Here is a 12,236-nt window from a genome sequence, read left to right as displayed (position 1 = left end):
GAGGAAGGGAGAGAGAGGGAGAGAGAGTTAGAAACATTGATGAGAGAGAAACATCGATCAGCTGCCTCCTGCACACTCCCTACTGGGTATGTGCCCGCAACCACGGTACATGCCCTTGACCGGAATCGAACCTGGAACCCTTGAGTCCACAGGCCGACGCTCTATCCACTGAGCCAAACCGGTTAGGGCTTTCTACTGATATGATTGTTCTCCTTACATGTATTCTACTTATTTTCTAGAGATACACTGACACTGAATTGTACAGGCTTTTGTGGTCTGTGGGAAATAGTCCCAGAATAACTTAGGTGAAAGGAAAATAATGCAGACCTTTGGGTGTTCCTTCAAGATGATAAGTCATGATGAAAAATTAGCTAGAATTCAAGGAAATAAGCAAAAGCCATAGAGAAGTGGCTGCTCAAACCTCTGCAGCCTAACCCTCCTAGCATATGGCTCTCTATGGCACCATTGATAGCTTTGGAGAATTGCCCCTTTAGATTACAAACTTCCTGGGGGATGACCATGTTTACCTTGTGAGATATTTAGCACCTGATAAATGGCACTCAACTAATATAACCTAATATAAAGTAGAGAATTATAACAGTTGTTGCAGTTTCAGAACAATGAGGAGACTTGCTGCCACTCAGGGCCTCCTACTTGAGGTGGAAGGTATGCTGGTGATGACCTAGGCTTTGGCTTCAGGTTTGCAGGTCCAGAAACTGAATTGTGATAGGGAGGCCAGAGTTGGTCAGGAGCTCAGTACCCAAGGTCGTAAGACAGTGATCTAGTCCCTTTGGTTCCTGTATAATGGAAGACATTTCTTTCCAGAGACTAAACTTTAACAAATAACACTCGTTACATGTTCTTGCTTGCAGTTCCAGGCACTCCTTTGTTAGTATTAAGGCTCTGAGGAGGTAGCATTAGTCCTCAAAGGATTCTGTAGAATCCATAGAATAAAATGCAAATGGTGTCCCCTGGATTTGTGCCATGTGGCAGCCTGGGAATCCTAGCACAGATAATTGAAGAGTTTTGAGGTCTATATTTTTTACTCTGTGATAAGAATTGACAAAACAACAGATCACTTCTCTCTGATGATTGGCTTGTCAAAGTCTTAGTCCTTTCCTCTTTGAGAATGTGGCCAGTGCTTGTTCTTAGCTTTTTCCTTTTCTAGGCTCCCAAAGACTGTTCACTTTCTAGCATCTGATTTTTGCTCAGATGTAGTTCACCTCAGCCCGAGCCGGGACACTTTTAAAAACATAACATGTTTTGCCCTGTCGTTGTAAGTAATCAAGATTGGACTAAAGTGGATGTAGATGTAGAAATATAAATATGTTTTCCACTATCTACCCCTACTTTCCATTTAACATCCCAAGTCATCTTTATCCAAGATTAAAAGGGCTTAATCATTGCAAGAAATGTTTTTTCTTTGATGTTCTATTAAAGTTACACGTAACATCACTGTTTTCTATTGTGAAAGGCAGTAGAAAAGAAAACGTGGGTAATGATATTGTTGAAATCAGATTGCCTGGGGCTCTTATATATCTTAACCTCTCTGTATTGCCCATCTATAAAATGAGAATAACAATAGTGTCTTTTTTTATAGGGTTGTTGCAAGAACTGAAGAGCTATGGCATGTAAGTTGCCTAGAACAGTTCTTGGCATGAATAACACACTCAGTAAATGTGAGCTTTTCTTCTCCCTCTCCCTGTCTTTATCCTCACTCTCCATCCTCTCTCAAAGTTTTGATTAACTATTTTAGTATAAAATTATTTTTACTATGAAATACACAACCATGGCTTCTAAACATGTGAACATTGCATCATGTTGTAACTGAATAAATGTATTCTTGAATTTTTTCCTTTTCAGCCTTGGGCAAACTATGGCCCACGGGCTGGATCCGGCTGTTCTATCCGGTTCTCTTGCTCTCCCCTCCGCTCCTTTACTTTGAATTTATATTAGTTCACACAAACACTCCATCCATGCTTTTGTTCCGGCCCTCCGGTCCAGTTTAAGAACCCATTGTGGCCCTCGAGTCAAAAAGTTTGCCCACCCCTGCTCTAGGTTGTTCTCCTATTAGTGTTTGGTTACCATAACTACATGCATGTTTAATGCCTCACTCCAAATTATACCCCACTTCCACCCTAATCCCACCAAGATCTTGTTATCTGATGTCTAAGCTCACAATGACTGGCTCTTTAACAGATGCATGGGATTTTTCTATAGTAAGTAGCTAGTCAAAATATCTAAGCCAAGACTGACTGGCTCCTGCCACCAGTCTTTTGTGATGTCTCCTCATATGATTATAAGGCACAGTGCTCAGGGAAAGCAGACTCATTTTAATAAAATTATAGGCACAGCATAACTAGCAAAGTAAATCTGCTGGGGAAAATAATTGTGCTCCGAAGAATACGTGATTTAGGACAATGTTGCATAAAAATATGTCATTACTCCCCTCCATTACTATGGATAATTAAGAGTTGATTGCTACTTAAAACACAGTGAACTTTCTGCATGTGAAAACAGGAATTCATAGTTTGTTATTCCCTACTTTCCTTGCTTAGAAAACTAAAAACCAGCCATCCCAGGTCCTGAACCAGTGAAAGCCTCAACTGGCAAAAAAGTGGGGTCTCAAACCTAATGAGATGGGAAGAATCAATTACCTTTTTGTTTTTTAAAAATTTTTATATATTTATTTTAATACTCACCCAAGGACATGCTTAGAGAATGGAACAGAGACAGAAAAAGAGAGAAACACAGATGTGAGAGAAAAACACCGATCAGTTGCCTTTCGTACATTCCCCAACTGGGGATTGAACCCACAACCCAGGTATGTACCCTGACCAGGAACCGAACTGGCACAGGGTAACGCTCAACCAACTGAGCCATTCTGGCCGTGCAGATCAATTATCTTGACCCCTTGCCACACAACATATTAGTGTTTCTACTGAATGGGGAGTGCAAGTCAAATGCTAGCAAGAGCTGGGAGAAACTAACAGGGGCAGAGGATATGGCTACCTCCATGAAGAAACAACACTGTTATGGAGATCAAGGAAGTGTAACCAATTCTTCTCTGGTTAGGGCAGGTGTTACTATTCAAGGGATTCAGGCCAAGGGGAACATGGGGCTTCGTAGTAATCTGGTAGGAATCAGAATCATATAGTTTGGGAGATCCTTTCAAAATAGTGTGAGAGAGAACAAAAGCAGGGCCTCGCCCCAGGAAAGAAGCTGTCAGGTAGGGGAGATTCCAAAGCTCCCTTCCAACTGAGCTGGGGCTCAGGACCAGGTTTCAGCCTTACAATCCAGCCTCAGTTGTACTCCATCGGAGGGAAAACTGGAAACAGGAGAGGACTAGTCATGCAGATAGACCGCAGAGAGTGGGGATGTGAAAGGAGAGCATCCACTGGGCTAGATTCAACCAGAACCACCAGATGCTCCATGAAACAGTGGTCACCTAATTCCTTTGTACACAAAGTGCTTCCAATATCCTCTTATTTATTTAGCCTCACCTGAGAGTATTTTACAAAAATCTTTACTATTGAAAATATTACATATGTCACCGCCCGCCCCCCCTCCATGGACTCCTTGTAGCCAGCCCCAGGCCTTCACCACCCTATTGTCTGTGTCCATGGGTTATGCATATATACATACTAGTTCTTTGGTTGATCTTTTCCCACCCACCCATCCACACACCCACACCTTCCCTCTGAGAGTCATTAGTCTATTTCATGCTTCTATGTCTCTGGACCTATTTTGTTCATCAGTTTAAATTTGGTCATTAGATTCCACATATGAGTGAGATCATGTGATACTTGTTTTTCTCTGACTGGCTTATTTCACTTAGCATGATACTCTCCAATGCCTCCATGCTATCTCAAAGGGTTAAGAGATCCATCGTTTTTACTGCTGCATAGGATTCCATGGTGTAAATGTACCACAGCTTTTTTATTCATTCATCTACTGATGGGCACTTAGGCTGCTTCCAGATCTTAGCTATTGTAAATTATGCTATGAACATAGGATTGAATATATTCTTTCTGATTGGTGTTTCAGGTTTCTTAGGACATATTCCCAGAAATGTGACCACTGGGTCAAAGGGCAGTTACATTTTTAATTTTTTGTTCCATACTGTTTTCCACAGTGGCTGCACCAGTTTGCATTCCCAGCACCAGTGTACTAGGGTTCCCTTTTCTCCACATCCTTTCCAGCACTTGTCACTTGTTGATTTGTTGATCATAGCCATTCTGACGTGTGTGAGGTGATACCTCATTGTAATTTTAATTTGCATCTCTTTGATGATCAGTGTCTTTGGGGATTTTTTTCATGTCTCTTGGACATCTGTATGTTCACTTTGGAGAAATGTCTATTTAAGTCCTTTGCCCCCTTTTAAATTGGATTGTTTTCCTTTTGTTAAGTTGTATGAGTTCCTATACTTTTAGGATATTAACCCTTTATCAGATGTCAAAACCCGTTATCATTGCCAAATATGTTCTTTCATACAGTGGGTTCCCTTTTCATTTTCTTGATGATTTCTTTTGCTGTGCAGAAGCTTTTTATTTTGATGTAGTCCCATTTGTTTATTTTCTCCTTAGTTTCCCTTGCCCTAGGAGATGTATCGGTAAACATATTGCTACAAGAGATGTCTGAGATTTTGCTGTCTATGATCTCTTCTAGGATTTTTATGGTTTCACATTTTACGTTTAAGTCTTTTATCCATTTTGAGTTTATTCTTGTGTATGAAGTAAGTTGGTAGTCTTGCTTCATTTTTTGCATGTATCCATCCAATTTTCCCAACACCATTTATTGAAGAGATTGTCTTGACTCCATTATATGCTCTTACCACCTCTGTCAAATATTAATTGAGCATAATGGCTTGGGTCGATTTTTGGGTTCTCTGTTCTGTTCCATTGATCTATATGCCTGTTTTTGTGCCAGTACCAGGATGTTTTGATTACAGTGGCTTTGTAGTATAACTTGATATCTGGTATTGTGATCCCTCCAAGTTCGTTCTTTTTTCTCAAAATTGCTGCAGCTATTCATGGTCTTTTTTGGTTCCATATAAATTTTTGGAGTATTTGTTTTAGATCTGTGAAATATGCCAAACCTCCAAGGTTGCTACATCAGAAGAAGGGATCATTCTAATTCACTCCTAGATAACTTGTTAGATGGAGGGGCAGTCAGCTCACGTGTCCCCCCACCTCCCACTGAATGTGCCATGTTTTCTCATGCCTCTGCACAGTTAGTCACACTGTGCTCTCTTCCCAGAAGTCCCCCTCCCCATCCCATCTCTTGCCCTGCTAACTCTTAAAGGTGTTCCAAGATTCAGCTTAGGATGACTGCGAATGGGAAACCCTTTCAGAAACCTTAACACTGACCTCGGAGCTTCCCTCACTCTGCCCCACTATCTGCAGTCCTAATCACCCCAGGGATTCATCTGTCAGAGCCTCCACATGCTTTGAAATAAATGCCTTCAACAAAAATGTATTTATTGTAGATACTGTTTTAGGCACTGAAGCAAAAACAGACTAAAATACCTGCTCTAATAGGACTTATTTTTGGTGAGGAAAACAGTCCATACATGAATGAATATATTCTTGTAATAGTATACTATGCTATGAAAGAGGTATGAATCTTGCTATGATTTCCAGGATGTATTATTTGTCCAGTGTAATTCTGGATTCAGTCAATCCCTTTCTTATGATGCTACTTAACCTAGATGGATCTCTAGATTCCATGTTTCTGATAAACTAGTTAGATATAGACATTGAATTGAATTCATAGTGTTTTGTGTTTTGTTTTTGGCAAAAATGCCTTGTCAGTGATGCTATGTACTTCCTATTGTATCACATCATAAAGAATATAATGTCTGGCCCGGATGGCCTGGCTCAGTGGCTGAGCGCTGACCTATGAACCAGAAAGTCACGGTTCAGTTCCTGGTCTGGGCACATACTCGTGTTGCAGGCTCGATCCCCAGTATGGGACATGCAGAAGGCAGCTGACCATTGGAAAATGAGTGAACAGTGGCTGCACCAGTCTGCATTCCCACCAGCAGTACACGAGGGTTCCCTTTTCTCCACATCCTCACCAGCACTTGTCGTTTGTTGATTTGTTGATGATAGCCATTCTGACAGGTGTGAGATGGTACCTCATTGTCATTTTGATTTGCATCTCTTGGATGATTAGTGACTTTGAGCATGTTTTCATATGCCTCTTGGCCTTCTCTATGTCCTCTTTCGAGAAGTGTCTATCTAGGTCCTCTGCCCATTTTTAGATTGGATTTTTTTATCTTCCTTTTGTTCAGTTGTATGAATTCTCTGTAAATTTTGGAGATTAGACCCTTATCAAATATAACATTGGGAAATATGTTCTCCCATGCAGTGGGCTTTCTTATTGTTTTGTTGGTGCTTTCTTTTGCTGTGCAGAAGCTTTTTATTTTGATGTAGTCCCCTTTGTTTATTTTCTCCTTAGTTTCCATTGACCCAGGAGCTGTATCAGTAAAGATAGCCTCGGGTGAGGATTAATCAAAAAAGGAAAAAAAAATTTCATTATATATTACTGGTGGGCTATATTAGGAACAAAAATAATCTTTATATATAAAACCCTAATGTGCAAATAGACCGAAAGGTGGAACTGAACTGGTTACTATGACGTGCACTGACCAGCAGGGGGCATGCGGGGAACATGGTGGGCATCAGCAGCAGGCAGCAGAGCATGGCACATGGTGGGCGTCGGCCGCAGCGGGATGGTAGAGCAGGTGAGTGGGGGTGTGAGACTAAGGTGGGGTGCCAGTCATTGGGGCGAGCCTCTGGTGGTTACTGAAAATTCTTTGCTCCCACATGCTGTGGTCCTGCTGGGTGCTCACATCTGCTGCTGATGCCAGCCCTGCTCGCACCTGCACTCGGCACTGTCGGCAGGTGCAAGCTGCAGCTGCCGGCCCCGATCGCTCCTCAGGGCTTCTCCACCTCACCCTGCTCCTGAGGGGCGATTGGGCAGCAGCTGCTGCTCGGACCCACTGCCAGTGCCAGAGCCACTGCTCGCACCCACTGCTGGCACCGGCCCCATTCACACCCACAGCCGGAGCTGCCGCTTGCTCCTGTTGCCAGAGTCTGGCGCCGGCCCCGGTTGCCCCTGAGGGCTTCTCCACCTCACTCTGCTCCACTGCTGGTGCAGGCCCCAAATGCTCTGTGCTGTCAGTGGGTGTGAGCAGGGCTGGCGCCTCAGCACCCACTGAGTGCTGAGTAGGAGCGGGGTTACTGGCAGAAAGGAGACTGGGGGCTGCGGAGGATGGGCCAAGACCTGCCCCTGTGCCCACTGCAGCCTCACAGCCCAGTTCCTTTCAAGGTGCACGAATTTGTGCACTGGGCCCCCACTCATAAATAAATATCAAATTGCATTTAGTTGTGTTGTTGGCAACATTATTTTTTAAATATATTTTTGATTTCAGAGAGGAAGGGAGAGGGAGGGAGACATAGAAACATCAATGATGAGAGAGAATCATTGATCGACTGCCTCCTACATGCCTTCTACTGGGGATTAGGCACACCTGACCTGAATCAAACCCTGATCTCCTGGTTCCTGGGATGATGGTCAAACATTGAACCACACTGACCAGGCGTTAGAAACATTGATAAATATATTTCAAAATATAGATATAAGGATAAAACAAAGTTATGCTAATAACATTATGAACCAGAATTTTAATGAGTAATAACACAAATAAAAAATCAAAGATAAATAAAAATCAAATTGGAAGTACCTGTATGAATTCATAACATTTTTTCTTAGAAAACATACATATTTACTAGCTTTGTCCATTTTAATTGCCTAAGAATAATGACCACCTCTTAGCAAGGACACCATTAGTGCCAAAATTGTATCCAGATATGATTTTCCACATGACTGATTCCAAATCTGGAATAGAAAATGTAAAAGATGAGAGCCAGCGAAGGGGCTCTCACTGGTCAAACCTGGACAGACAGTTTAAGCATCAAGATAAATATTGATCATAACATATATCCCTCTGAATAAAAATGACTCTACTGAATAAAATAGAAATGAGTCCATACTGATATTAAAAATGAATAATTTGAAAGTTTGATGAGGAATTTGTATAGTTTTAAGAACTGCTTCAAAAAATACTTAATTACAAAATGAAAAAGAGTAACTTTGTAGTGGAGAAGCTTGGCAGACACACTTTATTTAATTATCAGAGTTAACATCACTAGCATTGGAACGAATGTATACTGTGTTGATAGGATGCAATGAGAGCAGTCACACTTGTGTAGTAGTTCTGCACAAGATGCCTAACCTGAGTCTAATCACAAAGAAACCTCAGACAAACACTCCTACTTGAGTGTTATTCTGTAAGGTAACTGTCCTGGAATCTTCATGACTCTTTTATAGTTAGTTGTGGTCAGGTGATCTACTTCTGGTTTATAAGATTTAAATGGAAGAAACTGGACTAGGTGTTAGGAAAAGTCATGATTTTTCTAATAAAAATCAGGGAGGCTTAATTGGCCCGATTCTGCCCTTTGTTATACCCTCTTATTTCTACAGTTTTTGTCTTTATAGATGCAATGCATAAATGTGGAAAAACGCAGTGCATTCCTTGTGACTATGAAGACTTAAGTCACAGATGAATGTTACAAAGCAGAAAAGAAGAAACAATCCAATTCCTTCAGCAACTGCAACAAACCCGAACCAGCTACCTGCAGGCTCCTTATTACAATATCCCTCATTTAATTAACCATGGATTTCTATCAGGTGTGGCCACATGCAAACTAGTCAAAACAACTCGCTGTTCCCCCATTTTTCTTTGTCAACCTGTCTAGTTCCATTCCCAGACCCCAACGTTTTTTGTTGGTATTGCATTATACTTAGAAATTAATTTATGGGCAACTGATTTTTTTATGATGTTGAGCCTTCTTCAAGCACATGGTATATGTCTTCATTTGTTCTAGTCTTTTTGCCTTGAGTAGGATTTAAAAGTTTTTGTCATATACTTTTGCATGTTCTGCTATAATTGCCATTTATTTTTATTTGCCTCATAATAATTGATGCAAGGGGCGAACAGATGTTTTTCTGAACGCCCCCCCCCAAAAAAAAAATCTGAAAAAGATTTTTAATATCACTTGAGTTATAAAAATCAGTCAATGTAGTTAGTGGATTAAATATTCCAAGGTCAATTAGTAAATTAAAATTCACTTTTCTATAACAAAAATACGAGTACATTCTATTTTATATATCAAGCAAATAAAGATTACATGTTCAAGGTTAAGATTGCCATAGATAGTGAAGTAGAAACTCCTGAGAAAGTTTTTTTGTAAACACAAATTCAATTTTACAAAACCTGGAAAAAAGTCTACTTACCTAATCTGGATTATCTTTATATTTGTAATATCTTTCAGGTATCTACTTTATAATTATTCTCCAGCTTTCTTTACCTTTACGATTATAAATATAATCTCAAAGCCTTTGATCAATATTTCAGAATGTCTTCTTAATGCAACTTAAAAGTTTGGGAGACACAAACATAAAACCACAAATACTGCACAAATAAATAGGTAATGCCCACTGTAATGAAAAATGCTGGATGAATAAGTGTGAGCAAATAATATGAGGTCAGAGAAAAAAATAGTGTAAAATTTATAACGGCTTAGTTTAAAAAAGCAGCGATAAATTATGGAATGCAATGCAAAGTTCACATGACTTTTTCAGCCCTCACCAAAGCAAAATACCGAATCTTCAAAGTAATTGTGCCCGACCAGCTACCTTTCAGGCCAGTCTCCCTGCAGCCAGGGAAATTCTTTGGCGAGAAGGGCGCTTTTGTGGAAAGTTGAGAGATGAACGGATTTAACCTCTGTGAGTTTCTACCTTACTCCGGTGATTTTAAGAGGAAATAGATTAGAATGCTGTTGGTATCGTGCATGTACAGTGACATTAATCCTGGCCAGGGGACCCCAATAAGCGAAGGAGAGCAGTTCCTCAGTGCAGTCTTCTCGTCCCCCCTGAAATCCTGTGCGGGAGTTCCCATCGGAGCCGCAGGCGTCACTCTGACCCGCGCATGCTCTCTCGGTGGAGCACGCCCGTTCCTTCCCAGGTAGGAAGTCCTGTTTGTTTATTAAATTACGACAGCCGTAAACTGAGCCTTTGCGACGGCTTCCTAACTTTACGACGTCAACAACTATGGCGGCTGCCGGGGGTCGATTTGAAAGTGCGAGGAGTATCGAAGAACGTAAGGAGCAGACCCGGATCGCCAGGGCCGAGGTGTTGCGCCAGGTACTTCGGTTTTTCGGCTTTTAGAACCATTTAGAGTTGAGGGAATGGAGGTCTCTGGGAGCTAAGGCCTGGCCCTCCTCCCACTCTAACGCCTCTCACCACCTCAGTGTCATCTATCTGGGCGGAAGGGGTACTCCCTGTGGGATGCGCGCAAGCTTTTGGGCATCTCCCGTCTCCTAGATGCGCTGGCTGGCTCCGGTTGTTCATTTTCTTTCTAGGAAGCCCTGTTTCTGTCCTCTTGAGTTTCCTTACCTTTTACATGGTTCTTCCTTGACATTTCTGGCACCTTGCCTGCGCACTTTCCAGGGACTCCGCTGCTGGAGACGAGTCTCCCCGGCGTATTTCACAGCCCCATTCCTCGCTCCTGATGTGAAATGAAAATTTCCATTTTCAGGAACACATGTAAGACGCATTGGAGTAAATTGTGTTTGACCGTTTCATGCTGTCTTACTATTGGTATCAATTCCTGGCTTATTATATATCCTTACTGATCCCAACGAGGGTTGACAGTAGAGACCCAGAAAATTTAGCTCCTGGAAAAACGTTGAGGAACACTGTATTTCTCATTAAGATGGAGAGAATGGAGGAAGTAAATTGTATTGAATTATCCGAAAAGAGGTAAGAAATGTGGCAATGAAGGGGAGATCATCACAGAGTACAAGTGAGGGTTTTTATTTTTATTTGTTTGGAGATAGAAGATTTTAAACGGCTTTAAGTGCTGATGAGAAGGAGCAGGTAGAGGAAACAGGAAGAGAAGGCATAATAGCCAGATTTGAAAGGGAGGTGAGGAAGAAGAGTGGATGGTTAATCTTGGACAAGTGAAAGGTCAGTGTTCTTTGGTTTCAGCATATGTAACAGATAGGAATAATAAAATATTTTTTACCCTTGTCTCTGGTATTTCAGGCAGTTTTTGGAGGGAGTAGTGTTTGTAAGCTCTGATAAATTTTATAGTAGAGAGATACTTAGAGATTGAGAAGGACAAGCCCAGATTTGGAATTTGGGGAGAGAATCGAAGGGCAGGAATAACCTCCCAGGAAGAACTTACTTTATTTGACTATTGTTGAAGGATGAATAAAAATTAGCAATCTGATCATTTGTTTTTAGAAAGATGATTCTTCCTGAAGTATTTTGGGGTTGTGGGTAGAGGGTTATGGGCATTGCAGATAGAAGTTGGGAAGTCAGTCACTTCTCAGTGACAGAAGTCTCAGGCAGTAGCACTTGGATGGTGAAAGGGAAAGAGATTCAAGCCAGACTTTAGATTGGGAGCTTAAGGAAAGGGAGGGTCTAGAATAGGTCCCAGGATTCTGTCTTTGATTGGTAGCTCAATTCACTAGAAATTGGTAATTTGATTGGTAATGTGGAAAGGGAGGTGTTTTTTTTTTACTAAAATGTTTCCTACATTTTGATAGAAGCAAATTCCTGGCAAGGGACAGTTGATTCATGAGAACATGTATGAAAGTGAGAGAAGATTTTGTTTTACTTTTTTTATGAAAAGCAGTTGACTCAGTGTTAATCCCCGCCCCTCCCCCCCCTTCCCGCCCCATCATTTTAGGCTAAGGCCAATTTTGAGAAGGAAGAAAGGCGTAAAGAACTTAAACGACTTCGGGGTGAGGACACATGGATGCTACCTGATGTGAATGATCGGATTGAACACTTCTCACAGGTGAATACTAACAGGTTTATTTGATGTAAACCTGTTACATGTCTGACTTTTTTTGCATTTACTAAAATTAATATTGGAGGAGCAGCTTTATAGACTATTTCAAAAGTTGCAGAATGAATATCACATAGTGGGCATTACAGAATAGTTTTGTCTCTGGAAGAAATAATACATTTTAATATTTTGGACATTATGACATTGGACAGATTTTGTTACTTGAATTGGCTGATAGAAAGCTTAGCTTCAAATTTCTGACCCACTTGTAGCAAGCAGATGCATTTTAAACTTAATGTCATGTGTTGTG

General features: G+C 41.1%; 1 protein-coding gene across 1 annotated transcript in view; it reads left to right on the top strand.

The window, feature by feature from the left end:
- Positions 1 to 10,151: 10,151 nt before the first annotated feature.
- The window catches only part of CWF19L2 (CWF19 like cell cycle control factor 2), a 109,607-nt gene continuing 107,522 nt past the window's right edge, over positions 10,152 to 12,236 (top strand). The window contains exons 1-2 of the mRNA XM_080687708.1: positions 10,152 to 10,272; positions 11,825 to 11,935. Of these exons, the coding sequence (XP_080543834.1) occupies positions 10,180 to 10,272; positions 11,825 to 11,935 (204 nt within the window). The 5' untranslated portion in view covers positions 10,152 to 10,179. The remainder of the gene's footprint in view (positions 10,273 to 11,824; positions 11,936 to 12,236) is intronic.

Source organism: Plecotus auritus (assembly GCF_963455305.1).
Source record: "Plecotus auritus genome assembly, chromosome: 9".
NCBI lineage: Eukaryota > Metazoa > Chordata > Mammalia > Chiroptera > Vespertilionidae > Plecotus > Plecotus auritus.
The sequence above is the reverse complement of the archived record's forward strand: the minus strand, read 5'-3'. Positions and strand labels throughout refer to the sequence as shown.